Genomic DNA, 18118 nt, shown 5'->3' on the forward strand with positions numbered 1-18118 from the left:
TTATTATTATTATTATTATTATTATTATTATTATTATTATTATTATTATTATAGCTTTAGTCATTATTATTACTATTATTATTAAGAATAACATGGTTTAGGCCAAAAAAAAAAAAAAACCCACGTTTTTAGCCCGTAAACCAATCAAATCGCGTCAAAACAGTTTACTCCCTCCGTTTCCTAAAGATCTTCCCTCTTTCTGTTTAAGAGTGTTTCCAAAAGATCTTCCCTCTTTTGTTTTATTCCTTATTTGGCAAAACAAATTTCCCTATTTACCCTCTCATGTCACTATCATATGGTCCACCATTACATTATTAATCAATTTTACTCCCTTTCTCTCCCTACTTTAACCCTTTTTATTTGTTTATTTATCTTAACTTCTTTCTCTCTCCTACTTTACTCACACCATGCCCCACACAACTTGATTTTCCTTGGTATCTGTAGGAACAGTAAGTGGGAAGATCTTTAGGAAACGGAGGGAGTATGATGCAATTTTCGCAGTCCGATCCAATCATTATATTTATTACTAAATATTATTGTATTATTAAATCTAATTATTAAAATAGTAATATTAATCTACTCCTTAGATATTATTGTTATTATATAATCATCATCAAGTATTAATTTATTAATACAAATAATATAAAATAATTATTATTAATTATCATTAATTATTATTATTATTAATTTATGATTATTAATATTATTTATTTCTAACTATCATTTAAAAATATCCAAAATACTATTATTATTATTCATTATTATTACTTATCATTATAATTATTATTTAATATTCATATTATTATTGTTTAAATATTATTTATATATTTATTACATTCAATTATATTTATTACATTCAATTCAATTCAATTCAGTTTAGCTGCAATCAGTTTAGTTCAATTCAGCTGTTTTATGCCGAAGAGAACAGGCCTAAGAAACTAGTAATAATCAATTACGCTATTACGAAGGAAGGGACAAGGGAGTATACAAATATTTGCTAGGTGTACGGGGTATATTGTTATCTTCAGAAGTAGTATTTGGTAGAAGTTACTTTAGCTATAGTGTACAACGGCAAAGCAAAGGACATGCTTTATATGGAAAAAGCTTAGCTTAGATAAGAGGCCTTTAATCATTTAGTCGGTTGACCATTTACTATATGCGTATTGAAAAATGACAATTGCAAACATATCCATGGATAATGGGACACACATGCAATCTTTTTGATTGATTACATACATAGTCACCTGAATACATGATACACCCATACGACCATATCATATCTTGACGCACACCAATATGAATGAGAAACTCCCCCACCCTATTGATCTTAATAGTAAGAAGTTTCACTTGATAATTTTTTTGATAGAGAATATTCCAAGCCCCAGTCCTCTTAATAATGTGTTAACCTGTGATCTAATGTTCTATAGGAACTATATTTCACATTGTTGTACTAATATGCAACTCAATATTTATTCCCCCAATCTAACGTGTTAACTTGCGACTGGCTAGTTAAACATATGTCATAGTTTTACCTAAAATCCTATTATATCATTTTTAATTTATAGACGGCGATTAAGAAAATGAATAGATTAAGATCAAGTATTAGCACAGAGAGTTATAGCTTATGGGCCTTAATTACATAAGTAGAAGGGGCCATTGGGCGGGCCTAACCGGACCAACCAAATTCGTATGTATAATGGGGAAAGACAAATCGCAAGCATACTCGATGTCGATATAAGCAGCTATGCGTGTGCTATAGAAGAAAGAAGTACTTATACTTTTCTAAAGTGAAATGAAAGCCGATAACAAACTTGCAGGGCTTTTGAGATTTCTTTTTGCTTGTTTGTTATCGGCCTATGGCGAAGAGAATGGAATGAATGGACCCGCGAGGCTGAAAAGCCGTAGTGCGCTAGCGCTAGCAAGTTAGCGCAACAACTTAGGCCCTGTTCTTTTGGACTGAACTGAACTGACTGAAAACTATGAGAGGAAACTAACTGAATTGAACTGAAATTAACTGAACAGAATTGAAAATAAGTCCAAAAGAACAGGATCTAGTGTCTTGTTTTCTTTGCTGAATCGACCAGTAGAAGAAATCTTTCTTCTGTCTTTAATTGGCTTAGCGCAGGGAAATATGAGGTGGGGTGGAGAAGACTATTCGAGTTTGATTATCCCTAAACCTAATGAGAGTTTTTCTACTTTGACTTGCTCCACCCCCGCAAGAAGACCGGCATGGACCCGACTGCCAGATGTCCGGACTCGAACTGGCCAGAACCGCACAACCAAACGGGTTCTTGTGGGCCAACTTGATGGGTGAAGAAACCGATAATGCCCTAGCCTTAAACCAGACCATAAATCGTAATAAACCATGAGCTAGCCCCATTAAATTGGTCGACAAAATGTGTAAAAGTTCATCATCCTCGATCCATGTATCAAAAACACTAATATATATTAATGGTATCGAAATTATTTATTGTAAATAATATTGCATATGCAATTAAAATTTTAAAATCAAAACACATTTTCATTGACGCACAAAAACTAAACTGGTGGGCCAAACTTGAAGTTATCTCAGCCTTGAATTGGACAACTGGGAGAAGGGAGACAGAGAGAAACAAAAAGAGAGACTCATATAATGAGGATTGAGGGAGGAAAAATTGACAATAGAGGTCTGAACTTTGGGTGATAATTTTTAAAAGGTCTGAACTATTGATTAACCTGTGTAGGTCTCAACTTTAGGGGGTCTTAACTTTTAGCGGGCCTTAGTGACTTAAAACTGGCTTAATAGGTCATCACTTGTAAAACTTGGGTCACATCAGAAGGGTTAATTGAGGAAGGGATGTAGGAACTAGGTGAGATTTAAAAAAAAATCTTCAGTTTTAAGTCGTCGAGGCCCGCTAAAAGTTAAGACCCCCTAAAGTTGGGACCTACATAGGTTAATCAATAGTTTAGACCTTTTAAAAATTATCACCCAAAGTTCAAACCTCTATTGTCAATTTTTCCATTGAGGGAAGAGATATAAAAAAGTAAATCAAATAAAGTAACGTTTTATTTATTTTTAAACGGTCGAAAATAATAGAGTTTTATTTATTTTATAATGGAGAAACTATATACTTCCTCCGTTTTGTTTTAAATGCAACAAATGAATATTTTATATCTCACAAATAATACCCATTTGTTATATTTAAAACGAAACGGATAATATATAATAATTAAAAATTGACCGAAAACAGATACGAATTTTAGTGGATAGATAAAGAAATTTAGGAAAAAAAAGGAAAAGTTAGCTGGCAGCTTAGCACAATGTAGAAAGTTGAGATATCATACATGGAAGATGATAGAGTGAAAGCTTGATTTAACTAACCCAAATATAGAAAATAAAAGCTTGATGTTTCTTTTGAATAGAGTAATTAAACAATAATTTTTGTCGTCCAATAAAATAAGCTAACCAGATGAGAGCATGAGAAGTAGGTCAAGTCAAGCCATAATAACCAAACTGTCTAACCAGAAAAAACTAACCAACCCTCTTCACTTTCACACGGGCAAACTGCACGTGCAGGACACTGCGGCGGGTTTTGGCGCTTTTTAGTACTGATTTCACACATTACGGCTACTGTATACACTTGTGTGTTCAGTCCTATTCCTGACTTCTGACTAGCTACTATCCAAAATAAGTAGGTTTTAGTAAAAGTACTCCTAATATATTCCACAATAGCAGTTAGTGCCTCTCAGCTTGTCGCTAATTATTAGTTTCAGTTTCTCACTTGTTACCCTTTGAAGTAACTTCTAAGTTCTAATTTTATAAAATTAAGTCGAGTAAGGATGAGGAGCTAGCTTATGTGGTAGAGCACTTCCCTTTGATCTCTGAGGTCAGGGGTTCGATTCTTACCCCAACATTATGTTGGAATCAGGGCCGTCTTGAAGATTTTGAGGCCCCGTTTTCTGACATGAAAATTGGGCCCCTAAATTCACATAAAATAAAGATGGAAGGACTTCTAAAGATGAAAAGTTGAAAACCTAAAGATAAATCATTGATAGATTTATTAAGGGTAGGAAATAAGGGTGATTTCTTCAAATATGAAGTAAAATTTTCAAAATAATATACTTTGGGGAATTTATAATTTTGGGAGCCCTGTGTTGTTGGGTTCTTTGCACATCCTCAGCTACCCCTCTGGTTGGGATATTTCCTTAGCATGCTTTGCATGCTTTACCAGCCAATGTGCTGGTGGTTCCTACATGGCTAGTAGCCTTGGTAGGGGTTAGCCCTTGGGCTGACTTAATTTCCTAATTAAAAAAAAATTAATAATAAAATTAAGTCGAGTTAAGTATATAAGAATAAGGGGATATTAATTTTGCCTTTTGTTTTAGTTTGAGTACTGAACTTTAAAGAGTTCTAGTTTGGGTGTTTAAAATGGACGTTAGTTTTGGTATTGATGTTTGCAAAGTAACCGTTATGAACAGAAAAAGGAAGGAAAAAGGTGACATGACAAACTTTTTTCTCTTTTCTTTAATTCCTCTCCCCTCTATTCTCTCTATTCCCCTACTTCAACTCCTCTTTTTCCAATTCTCTATCTGTGTCTTCATATTCATCATGTTCATCAATTTCAGTTTTTCTCTCCTATCCTCTTTGAAAATTCGATTTTTCTTTCTCTTTTGGGGTTTAATTTGTTCCTCTTTTTTTTCATCATTTTGGATAATAAATTGACATTTAAGCTAGTGTCTAGATTCGAATTCGTTTCTCTTTTGCATCAAACTCTTATCCAAAAATCTGTTTTTTGATTGACCCCATTGAGAAATTTGATTGAAAATCGTGGAGAAACTTTGTCGGGTTGATGAATTTTTGTGGGTTCTTCTCAAACTTCTACCTCAGTCGCGCGTCCTCACTCCCCTCCTTCACCAGCGATTTACACCGTTTCCGACATCGTGGTTGGTTATGTTGTTCGAGCGTCGTGGCTTGTGGTTGCTCGTGCTGCTATCGCCGGCGCCAGAGTGTTGCGGTATTTTTAAAAAAAATATCCTCCCTGCCAATCTTTACAATTTTTTTATATCTGATTGAAAGTCGAAACCCTAAGGTTTCTCTCTCCTTACTTCATTTCGTTTCTTTTTCATCTTCAATTCCTTCAATTAATGACAAAAAATATCTATATTATCATCTAGATTTTCGTTTTTGTTTTTATTATAATTGTTGAATTATCATCTAATTTTGTCAGGTATCAAGATTACAGGAAAAATGGCACGAGTTTATGTTGGCAATTTGGATCCTCAAGTCACTGAATGCGAGCTCGAGGATGGATTTCGAGTTTATGGTGTTCTTCGGAGGTTTAATTTATTCTTCCTTTGTTTTTCGGTAATTTTTTAGTTGTTCTCATATTCTCATCTGAATAGCTTTTAGAAATGGTATATTTGATAATTCACCCCCTTTTGAATAATATTCTGATTTATTAAGATATTAGTATCTAAGTTTCAGCTTATATATGTGTAATTCAACCCTTTTTTAACCGGGGTTCAATCGATTATGTTGTTGTTTGATGAAAGATTGATTTTGTTTTTCTGTAAAGTTTTTGAATTGTCTTGTTTTAAAATATTGTAAACATTGGTAGGTTTTTTTTAGAGTAATTAGAGGGGAGAGAGAATAGAGGGGAAGAAATTAAAGGAGAGAAAAAAAAAGTCAAAAAGTTTGTCAAAAAGTTAAAAATTGATGTCATATCATATTTTTCCTTTTTTTGTGTGTTGATAACGGTAAGTTATCAAAGTTCGGTACCTAACTAACAGACGTCCATTTTGAGTACCCAAACTGAAACTTTTTAAAGTTCAGTCTCCAAACTGAAAGAAAAGGTAAAGTTGAGTACCCAGTTGTGTATTTAACTCAATTAAGTCAAGAAAGATCTTGTTAGATTTATATTAATTTATAGTTGTTAATAACAAATTTTTAATTTTTTTATTAGTATATAATTAAAATATTAATAATCAATGTAGTGCATTATAGACAGAACATTTAAAAGTGTTGCATAATTATGAGACGAAAAAGTATTCTACAAAAAAGTGAGATGATACTAACTTGATAGTAAATTTTACACTTCATAAATAATAAGATTTGCTAGATTCATTGTTGCCAAAAGAAATATTTTAGGATGGCGTCTAGTATTGTTTCTAATATTTTAGTTTTCCTTTATTTATGGAATTACTCACTTTCGTTTTCAATTTTGGCATTGATATACTACTCAATTAACTATGGTTGTATCTAGTAAACAAAGGATTTGAGAAACTAGAGGTTATGAGCCATTTTGAACGAACGACAAATTAAATCCTCCAATGCTAATGTTTGGTGAACATGAGAATTGAAAGAGTAAGTTTAGACAAAAAGAAAACTTAGAACAGTTGGTGGGTGAGCTTTCCAAAGAGGATTGAGCATGTTGAGATAACATCACAAGTAAGTTAGAATACAATAAATTATTAGTTATTTACTGAATACTTTTGTACAAACAACTAATATAAATATCTACCAATAATCACTTAATGTAATCAACTAAAAGACTTTGAGTTCTGCTAATTATCGAACTCGACAAATAGCTATTAATTGAGAATTTACCAAATATTAGTATAATACAAAAAATTGATACAATCAACTAGTCAAGTTGTTGTATTGTTAATAATCATAATAAGCTGATAATAGCAAGTAGTAACAACAAATATCAATAAAAATAATAGTAATAACAATAACAATCCAATTTATTATTACTCTCATTATTATTATATTATTATAAATATTTCTTGGAACTTATTTTAACTTATCTGTAAACTTATTTTCTCTTGAGTAAGTCAAAATAATTTAAACAAAATGCTACCTTAATGGAGTAATAGTACTCCCTCCGTTTCATATTAATCTACACACTTTGACATTTTACACTATTCACAAATTGCACTTTGACCCTCGTTTGTGATTTATACGTGAATTAAAATATAGTCATGTGGGATCTTATTAGATTCGTATTAGTATGTATTTTATTAATATGTACTTTTTATAATTTTTACAAATACAAAATTAAAGATATATGTCCTCAAAGTTTTACATTGGCATGCGTGAAAAGTGTAAGTGTGTAGATTAAAATGAAACGGAGGGAGTAGTAGCTAAATAAAGTTTAGTAGGGATGAGATAGGGCATAATCAAAATTATAGTACAAAAGCTGGAGCAAATAGGAAAGTAGTATTTGTGTTTTTGCATGCTTTTGGCTTTTGGTATCTTTGTCCAACCAAATGTCCCATGAATCCCAAAAGCAATCTACCCAAATATACTAAAAGCAAAAAAAGCAAATAGTGGCTACTACTCTTTCCATATAAGGAGACAAACCACCCCACAATATTTCTCCATTCTATACTCATATTTCACATCCACTAACAAAAGCAGAGAAAGCAGAGATACTCACTTGCTCTGCATTCTACTCCTTCACCTCATTAACTCTAACTAATTGCAAAAATGGAGCAATGTAGCCCTTTTGGTTGGAGTTACTACAATGAAGAAGAGGTAACTAAATCCCATCTCTTTTTTTTTGGTGTTTTCTTGTCAATTCAATTGCTTTTTACTAACTTTTCTTGCTTGCCCATTTTTAGTACTACTTGAAAATTTACCAAAAATTTACTTGAATTGTTGTTTAGCAGGGAATGATGGGTGAGATGAGGCAATACATATTACAATCAAGAATTGAATTGGAAGCCACAGTATTAGCTGCTCAAGAAGAAATTATGAAAAAAGAAGAGGAATTAATCCACATGAAAGATCTCTTAATGATGACATTTAAGGAAAGAGATGAAGCTCAATCTAAACTTCAGAAATTAATGTTGGAAAAGCTGCTCCTCCAACAGCAACTGCAGCAACAGCGACAGCCGCTGTTGCTGCAGCCAGTACTTCAAGAAAGTCAACAACAACAACAACCCCAACAACAACAGCAGCGGCAGCAAAAAGCTGCCGCTGCAGTATCTTTGTCTAACACTAACACAACAACTAACTGTTTTTCCTCATCATCATCTGAATGTGAAGAAAGCAGTATAATCTCTTCTCCACAAGGTGGGGTTACTAACTCCCCTACCTTGCAACAACTACCAGCATTGCCACCACAGATTGCAGCAACATTAGCAAGCAATCGCCGCCCATTGCCGGAGAAAGGCAAGCTCTTGAAGGCGGTGATGGAAGCCGGGCCACTTCTACAAACACTCCTATTAGCAGGCCCACTTCCACAATGGCAACACCCACCACCTAGACTTGACTCCATTGAAATTCCACCTGTGACCATTACTACTTCTAATTCCCCTAGGAAAAGGGTGTTAGATAATTTTGATTGTTCAATCATTTCATCTCCTAAGTACCAAAGGGTTGTTTAGTAGTTAGTATTGACTTTACAACTATTAGTAGTTAGATAGTAGTACTATATAGTGATGCTTGTCAAAGTTTGATGTTAGTTTTAGCAAAAAAAAAATCCATCCTTTTTTTTTCATACTAGTTAACATGTAAAGAGACACTAGTGTTGAAATGGATGGTTAGTTGGTTACCCTTTACCTTACCATCCTATCATTTAGTTGGGTTGGTTTAGGTGCTTGTAAAATATAGTTTGTCTTAGGAAAAATTAGGAGAAACATGTCCTAACTTCTCCCTTGAAAGGGAAAGAAAGGGAGAGAGAGAAAAAAAAATGATACAAAATATCACCAAAGTCTTAAAACTACCTATATTGTATGGTGGTGATGACTTTTACCTTCTTTTTTTTATTTTTATTTTTTCTGATTTTGGTACTGTAATGTAATGTGCTTGATTCTCCCATTCAAAGGAGATATGGGATGGGTCCAACTTGGATTTATGAACAAGATATGGCTTTTGGCTTTTTTCCTAATTCTAATCTTATGTGTATGTTTTTATGTATGTTATTATGTCAAACAAATGGTGATGTACATCATGATTTGAGTGTTGCAATGAGCAGAATCAGCAAAAAAGATTTTTAACTAATTTACTTCATACTAATGTTGTTGCTTTTCATTTGCCATTTGGTCTTTGCTTTTTTATGCATGCAATGATGCTTTTTTAAAGTAAACAAAAAAAAAATAAAATATTTAAGACTGACCAACAATAATCATGGATATATTCCTCCAACACCCTGGTGATGACTTTAAGCTAAGTTGGTCATACTCATGCATGAAGCATAACTACCATACCATCTCATGTTGGATGTCTGCCATTAAAGATGCATCTTATTAGTCCCTTCTTATTATGCATGTAAGAATAAGCATGCTAAACCACCAATGATTTTACATGTTTACTCATGTCAAAGTGTGCAAATGCAGGATTTTCTTGTCTGACTTAACAATAATATGAGAAAAAATAATTATTGTTTCAATTGTCTCCCATTTCCTAAGAACTTAATTCATTAGCCCCACTAAACCACCCCTAATGTTTTTAAGCTTAACTTGTAAACCAAGTATCAAGTGTTGTAAAAATACTTTCGAACTTTGCCACCACTTAACAGTATCACTATCCTCTTACTCTGCTCAATGCTCAAAGTTATGTGATTAATGGCATGTCAATTAAATTATCACCAAAAAAAAAATGGCATGTTAATTATATAGTTGGAAATCATTAAAAAAAGAACCCTATCCATGTTATTTGAATTCATGTACTAATTATGTCGTGTTTGTGACAAGAATACGTGCCAACATATAAGACTATGTCGTGTTAAGAAGTGTTGTACTTATAACAGATTATATTGTTGAAGATCTAACTCAATAATTAGAGATGAAATTAAAGTATTCGAATGAGATAGTAAAGGACAATGGTTTTCATTTCTTAAATAACCTTTCTAACTTTTAGTTCAAAAAAATTTTAAAATAAGATATTCGAATAAGATTTTCAAACAAAGAGAGACAATCTTAGACTCACTAATAACATAAGAGTTTCCAGGTAGATGTGAGCATGGATCGGCATGCGGACCAGCATGGCCTAAGCCCACTTGAGGCTTAGTACGACTCGTTGTTTGCTACGCGTGGCTGCCACGATTAAGAAATTTTATTTAAGGCTCGGCCCGACACGAGCCTGTCTATATGTCCCACTGGCTGAATGCCCCTTCTCTTTATTTTTTTAGTCTAAAACTACTAAATATTTTAAAAAAAACAACATAAAACACGGGCTAGGCCCGCAAGAAGTGGACCCGGACGAGCCATGTACATAATCTAGAAATTTGAGGCCCGACAGTCATGGGTTCGGAGCAGGCTCGTCATTTCCCCAAGCCCGCAGGCCGAGCCTGTGAACAGGCCCGACCTATGCCTAGGTCTCTTTCTAGGTATCAGGTATGGGTGCTTGAACTCTATAACAAGGAGCCCAAATCCCAACTCGATAGAAGTCCGACCCTTAAGAATTAGTATAAGACGGTAAGGAATACCCACCCCGTGGCCCAAAGAGCCTTGACTAGATTATCTAATTAAAATTAACCTTCCACATAATAAGAATCAAATACCATTAAACTAAAAGAAAAATTGAAACCAACATAAAAATAGCATCACCTTGCAACATATTATACTTTAGAACTACGCCTCACAAAGGAATTATTATATGAAAACATATCTCTACTAGTTGTGAAGTTCATCAGTAAGCTACTTTTGAAGTACTTGATGCATTCGATGCAATTTGCCTTAGAAGTTTAGAACACACTCCTAAGACACTAAGATAAGAGATACATCCAATAAAATATTATCAAAGTAGATACTCATTAATTTTAAAGCATAAGCAGGCATACTTATTTGTAATAACTAAAAGGAAATTATATCGTATTAATACTATATATTATCTCAGTAGATATTATTGGATGCGTATATTTGTGGTCCAATAATTAACCATTAAATAAATAATCAACCACTAAAATTTTAAGTAACCACTAAAAATCAAGTGATCAACAAAAAGGAAGAAAAAAAAAAGAGTGTGTCATTGTCATACACTCATACTCCAACAAACCCCACGGATTGAAATTATCTAATTTAAAGTTTTAAACCAAACGTGTAGGGTAATTTGGCGCCAAATTTGTGCCATATCTTTATTCTATGAAAAATTACGTAGGGTTGTGAAAAAAAATGATAATAATGATTGATTATGTAGAAATGAGAGAGACCCCATTGTACATGAAAAATCTTATAAAGGGGGGGAAGTTGCTTTCGTTGAACGGTGTGGCATATATGATGATGCGGTGCACATGCAAAAGAGAAAAAAAAACAGTTCCACCTAAAACTTCCAAAATGTCCCACAAACAAAGTGTAGGATTTATTGACCCATTTGGCGGACTAGCCAAAGAGATTTTTCTTCCCGCCCTAGGAACCGAGTGAGAGTGCGACTACTCCCTCCATTTGTAACTACACAAATCCTTAGATGTTGTCACATCGTGTTTATGGTGAGTAGGAATGGGAACGGGTCGGACTTGAACCAGATTATGTATCATCCGACTCTGACCCTACAGAAAGTCGGATTTTAAATCTGAGTCCGACTCCGACCCGACACCCGACTATGAAAATCTGAATCCGACCCGACTTAAAATTCGAACACCCGACTCCGAGATCCGACCCGACTTAAAATCCGGACATCTGACTTAAAATCCGAACATCCGACTCCGAACTTGGTCCGACTTAATTTTCTTCCAATTTTTTATAATAGAATAGTCTTCTATAATACAATAATTTAATCATTACAATTTATTCTGATCATCATATGGAAATCTTATATAGTACAAATAATCTAAATATTACTATTATTTTTAACAATCATTTTTTCTATGGGAAAATCCTATATAATACAATTGGTTGAAATCGAAGTCAGATTTATACATAAATAATACATTACATAAATAAGAAAAAAAGATTGATTGACTCAAAGTCGGAGTCGGATTCGGATTATTTTATGAGATCGACCCGACCCTCCTCCGACTCGGAGTCGGATTTTTTAAAGGAGTCGGAGTCAGATTACTTTTTTGTCGGAGTCGACTCAGATTTTTTCTTTCGGATCGGAGCGGACTAGGGTCAGATTCGGACTGGATTGCCATCCCTAATGGTAAGATGTGTTTGCACTAAGGCGCTATTCTTTTAAAATGAACTAGCCTTACATGCACGTCGATGCGTGCGATAGCGTGTGATAGCATATGGAGTAGAAAATGAAATTAATTGAAAAGAAAAACTGTTTTTACATTTTGTTTTCTCAAAAAACTGATGTTTAGTTTAAATGTCCTACTTTCCCCCCCCCCCCCCCCCCCCTTTTCATTCAAATTGAAACAGTTAGTTATCTCCCTATTTTTTTCTTTTATTCCTTTTTCTATTTTTTGGTGTCCCCCATGTGTTGCCTTATATAATAGAGATTAATAAAAGTTCGGTTCAATTTTGACAAAGTTAGTTTAGTTTCGTTAAAAATAAATTTAGTTTAATTCATTTCAGACAAATTAAATTTAATTTAATTCGTTTCGGACAAATTTAGTTTAATTCATTTCAGACAAATTAAATTTAATTTAATTCGTTTCGGACAAATTTAGTTTAATTCATTTCAGACAAACTTCTCTTAGAGTTGTAGTTCAATTAAGTCTAGTTTCGTTCCGTTCCTTTCATTTCATTTCAGCTTAATTCAGTTAGGTCAGTCCAAAAGAATCATACACTAGGGAAAAAAAACAGAAGGGCCGCGCAAGAAGGGCTGCACTTTTGATAAAAGCGCAGCCCTATTGTTGAAGGGCTGCACTTTTGTAAAAAGCGCAGCCCTACAAATAGAACTGCCTTTTTTAAACTAGCGCACCTACTAGCTGTTTTTTTTTTTTCGATATTTTCTATGCGCGCCCTATAGTCCTTCCCACTTTCCCTCTTTCTTTCACCCTTCAACATTTTCGTGCGAAAAACCGACACACCACCACCACCTTGCGAGCCCTAATTCGACACACCACCACCACCCATTTTGCGCGACCACCACTACCACCACCACCACCACTGCCGCCCACAACATTTCTTCTCTTCTCATTTCTTCTCCACCACAACATTTCTTCTCTTCTCATTTCTTCTCCACCACATTGTGGTTCGGCCACCACCTTGCGCGCCACCCACATTGCGCCGCCCACAACATTTCTTCTCTTCCTATCTCTTCTCTTCTCCACCATCACCACTACCCTTCTCTTCTCTTCTCTTCTCATTTCTTCTCCACCATTTGAGTGGTTAATTAGGTATGAATTAATTTTGTTTTTAAGTTACTTTTGTTTTTCTTAATTGAATTAAATGATTAATGTGCAATGTGGGTTTTGTCAATTGTAGGAAGAAGAGGCTAAGGAAGGCAAATAAATCCCAAGTAGCTCTTTTCTCTTCATTGCTCGTCGTTGGTGTTAAGAGGTAACTAATAGATAGTTTAACATGTAGACAAAGTTGATAATTTATTGAATGTATATGTATTTTTTATAATGTATATATATATTATTTGTTGATATAAGATTGTATGAAAACGCAATGTGATTTAGCTATATATATGAAATCTACAAGTTGTTTGAATCATCATCATATATGCCTCGATACCCGTTCAAGACTTACTCATTAGGAGTAAGTCTTGAATAGTCCCCGGTTTGGGACTGTTCTTGTACGTTTGATCTCACTTAGGTGGTGAATGTGCGTCTTCTTTTCAATTCTGAGGAAAATCTTGGCTTATCGTTTCGCTACATTGTTCTCTGGGTACATATGTAGATAAGCAATTATCTACATTGTGTACTTGGAGAACTGTAGGGAAATGCTGCCGGATTTTCCTTAGAATTGAAAAGTTAGCATATACTTCCTCCGTTTCTTTTTACTTGCAACGGTTTGACTTTTACACTATTCACCAACTCTACTTAATTTATATTTGGTGATTTATAATTAAGGAAAAACATATTCATGTGGGATCTTGTTAGATTTGTCTGAATGTATATATTTCGAATATATACTTTTTATAATTTTTATTTATCGGTAGCTAAAGTTATTGATGGTTGAAATTATGCATTGGCAAGCGTGAAAGTCAAACTGTTGCAAGTAAAAAGAAACAGAGGAAGTATTCACTAGTGAGATTAGACGTCCAAGATGGGTTAGGTTGGAGTGATAAGGATCTTTGACTGCATGCATACAATTGAACATGTGACTATCTTAGCTTGTTGTATACGTGTGTGATTTGAATATGTGAGTGTGTGTACTTTAATAATGATTGATGCATTATAATGAATGTTGTGTTTAATTATTAGAGGTGGTCTTCTTGAATGAGATGGATCGTACTTGGATGTATGGTAGTCGTGAATCGATTGAGTTTGTGAATGGGGTCTTGGAATTCTGTAGAAGTGCATTAGAATATCAAACATCCTCTGGAGCAGTCGACTTTTATTGTCCTTGTTTGGATTGTAGAAATGTGAGCAAGGTTAGTAGTATACATGTGGTTAGGGAGCATGTCTTTCGTCGTGGGTTTAGGCCTCAATACCACATTGTGGATTGTCGAGGTACAAGCGTGAAGGAGCTGGATGTACCACCAGCCAAGGTGTTGTGGTATCTACCCATAATACCTAGATTTAAGCGCATGTTCTCAATTAAAGGAGATGCGAAGAATTTAAGGTGGCATGCAGATCGTAGGAAGAAAGACGGTCTGCTCGCTGCTGATTCGCCTGAGTGGAAAACTATCGACAGGGTGTATAAGTCATTTGGTAATGAGGATAGGAATCTGAGGCTTGGATTATGTATGGCATGAACCCTTTTGGCAATCTCAGCTCGCAGCATAGTACATGGCCAGTAGCTTTAGTGGTTTACAACTTGTCTCCTTGGTTGTGCATGAAACGCAAGTACATGATGTTGTCGCTTCTTATATCGGGGTCCAAACAACATGAAATGACATAGATGTATACCTTCAGCCGCTTGTTGAAGATTTACAGAAGATGTGGACCGAAGGAGTGTTAGTATTTGATGCGTATGCTAATGAGATGTTCACTCTGCGTGCCATGCTTTTTTGTACTATGAACGATTATCCAGCTTATGGGAACTTATCGGGTAGTATAAGAGACTAAAGGAAAACAACCTTTGCCCGATTTGTTTAGATGACATGAAATCTATACACCTTAAGGGTTGCAAACATGTGTATATGCGCACACGAAGGCTCCTCAGCCGCGACCATCCCTATCGTTTAGAGTTTTAAGAAGAAGGCATTCGATGGGACGGTTGAAGAAGAAGTTGTCCATAGACCATTAACTGGTACTGAAGTTTATAATCAGGATGGTGAAGGGCATTGAAACAGTTTTGGTAAACCTGCTAGTGAGGTTGATAGACCTACAGGAATATAGAAAAAACAATCCATTTTTCGGAAACTCCCATATTGGGAAAATCTAAAGGTCAGACATTGTTTGGATGTCATGCACATAGAGAAGGATGTGTGTGAAGCTATTATCGCGACACTTGTGAATATTCCGGGCAAGACAAAAGATGTTAAGGCGTCACGACTTTACTTGGAAAAAGAGGGGATTCGACCAGAGTTGTGGGCTCAGAAAAGGGACGGAAGGAAGAAGAAAAGAGGGGAGGAAAGGGTTGATGATGAAACTCAGAAAAGTAAAAAGGTGGAGGATTCGGAGAAGAATTATTTGCCACCAGCTTGCTACACGATGTCGCGTGCAGAGAAACGGATTTTTTGCGAGTCATTGTATGGCATTAAGGTCCCTACTGGCTACTCATCGAATATGAAGCGCTTTGTTACCTTAAATGGTGAGTTGAAGTTATCGAGTATGAAATCGCACGATTGTCATGTCATGATGCAAGTATTCTTACCGATTGCAATTCGTGGGATACTTCCAAAGCATGTGAGGCACACCATTACAAAACTGTGTTCATTTTTTCATTCAATCTGCAGCAAAGTCCTAGACCCGTCGACCCTCGATTCCTTGCAATCCAGAGTAGTTGAAACTCTATGCAAATTTGAGATGTATTTCCCCCCCGCATTCTTTGACATTATGGTCCATCTCATTGTCCATCTAGTTCGAGAAATTAAGCTGTGTGGTCCAGTGTTTTTGAGGTGGTGCTATCCTTTTGAAATATATATGGGAACTTTGAAGGATAAAGTTCGGAATCCTGCACAACCAGAAGGTAGTATAATTCAAGGGATTGTGGGTGAAGAGATCAGTAATTTTGTGGCTGAGTATTTTGCTAGTGTTGATCCTGTTGGACTTCCGACATCCCGACACGAGGGCAAACTTGAGGGCAAGGGTACAATTGGTTCAAAATTGATCACACCTTCCGTATAAACAAGCTCACTTATTTGTATTGCATCACGTACCAGATGTCCATCCTTATTTAAGTGAACATATGGAGGAATTACGTGTTAGCAATCCTGGAAAGGAGTGAGGGCATTGACGCAAATGCATAACAAGACTTTCATTGATTGGTTTCATAAACGAGTACTCAATGATTTGGTGAAAGTGTTCCTGAAACAGTCAAGTGGTTAGCATTTGGTCCTCGTGAAGCTGTATGCTCTTATGAGGGTTATGATATTAATGGGTATACGTGAACGTCAAGATCTGAAGTCAAGATCGCAACAAAATAGTGGTGTTTCACTTGTGGCGTCGTCTACACAATATGCAAGCTCGAAAGATAAGTCGCATGTACATGCTGAAAGCAACTATTATGGGCAATACAAGAAATATGGGAGCTGGACTACTGTACTTTTAATATTTGCCTCTTGTGTTGCACGTGGGTGAACAATAATCGACGTTGTGTAAGAAACGATGATCCTTGCGGTTTCACCTTGTTGACCTTAGTCGTCTACGTGAAACTGAGGAGCCATTTGTAATTGCATCACAAGTCAAGCAAGTATTTTTTGTAACTGATCCTGCTGATCATAAGTGGTCAATGGTAAAAGGAGTATCCTCGGTATTGGTGATGTTGATAATGAGGAGGAATATGATGCATTTGAAGACCTCCCCCCTTTTACCTATCCTGAGATTTGTGTGGAAGATGATGTAAATATGTCGGAGAACTATATGCGTGTAGATCACACGGAAGGGATAAATGTACTTGAGGATCCTGTGAAACGGCGGAAGGTCAATAAATCATGAGACATAAACTCAGGTGTGTAATTTCTCCATTTCCGGCCTATTTTGGCCTTTTCGCTCCCAAATCGTACTTATCGAGTGATTTAACCCCAAATTTTCTTTGAACATGATTATATGATGTATAATGTAACTAGTATGTAGATTGTTAGGCTTAATTTGTTGTTGGTTGCATTTCGGGAACGAAAAGGCCATTTCCGGCTATTTTGGCCTATTTTGGCCTTTTCGCTCCCAAATCGTACTTATCGAGTGATTTAACCCCAAATTTCTTTGAACATGATTATATGATGTATAATGTAACTAGTAGTAGATTGTTAGGCTTAATTTCTTGTTGGTTGCATTTCGAGAACGAAAAGGCCATTTCCGCCTATTTTGGCCTTTTCGCTCCCAAATCGTACTTATCGAGTGATTTAACCCCAAATTTTCTTTGAACATGATTATATGATGTATAATGTAACTAGTATGTAGATTGTTAGGCTTTAATTTGTTGTTGGTTGCATTTCGGGAACGAAAAGGCCATTTCCGGCCTATTTGGCCTATTTTGGCCTTTTCGCTCCCAAATCGTACTTATCGAGTGATTTAACCCCAAATTTTCTTTGAACATGATTATATGATGTATAATGTAACTAGTATGTAGATTGTTAGGCTTTAATTTGTTGTTGGTTGCATTTCGGGAACGAAAAGGCCATTTCCGGCCTATTTTGGCCTTTTCGCTCCCAAATCGTACTTATCGAGTGATTTAACCCCAAATTTTCTTTGAACATGATTATATGATGTATAATGTAATAGTATGTAGATTTTAGGCTTAATTTGTTGTTGGTTGCATTTCGGGAACGAAAAGGCCATTTCCGGCCTATTTTGGCCTATTTTGCTTTTCGCTCCCAAATCGTACTTATCGAGTGATTTAACCCCAAATTTTCTTTGAACATGATTATATGATGTATATATGTAACTAGTATGTAGATTGTTAGGCTTTAATTTGTTGTTGGTTGCATTTCGGGAACGAAAAGGCCATTTCCGGCCTAATTTGGCCATTT

The 18118-nt window shown here is 35.3% G+C and overlaps 1 protein-coding gene across 2 annotated transcripts; it reads left to right on the top strand.

Moving 5' to 3' along the window:
- Positions 1–7355: 7355 nt before the first annotated feature.
- LOC104884225 (uncharacterized) lies at positions 7356–8876 on the top strand. 2 transcript variants are annotated; one of them, XM_010668838.3, is made up of 2 exons: positions 7356–7519; positions 7651–8876. In XM_010668838.3, exons 1-2 carry the CDS (start codon positions 7472–7474, stop codon positions 8371–8373), a joined length of 771 nt encoding a protein of 256 aa, XP_010667140.2. In that variant the 5' UTR covers positions 7356–7471; the 3' UTR covers positions 8374–8876. The 2 variants fall into 2 exon arrangements, with proteins under 2 accessions (XP_010667140.2, XP_010667141.2); XM_010668839.4 differs by having other exon boundaries at positions 7357–7519; positions 7654–8876.
- The last annotated feature ends 9242 nt before the right edge of the window (positions 8877–18118 follow it).

This window comes from Beta vulgaris, chromosome 2, assembly GCF_026745355.1.
Source record: "Beta vulgaris subsp. vulgaris cultivar EL10 chromosome 2, EL10.2, whole genome shotgun sequence".
NCBI classification, from domain to species: Eukaryota; Viridiplantae; Streptophyta; class Magnoliopsida; order Caryophyllales; family Amaranthaceae; genus Beta; species Beta vulgaris.

Bases quoted from the DNA above. Each gene is read 5' to 3' on its own strand.
- LOC104884225 (XM_010668838.3), top strand. From the start codon at position 7,472: ATGGAGCAATGTAGCCCTTTTGGTTGGAGTTACTACAATGAAGAAGAG. The intron at 7,520-7,650 runs GTAACTAAATCC...ATTGTTGTTTAG, and splicing joins GTTACTACAATGAAGAAGAG to CAGGGAATGATGGGTGAGAT.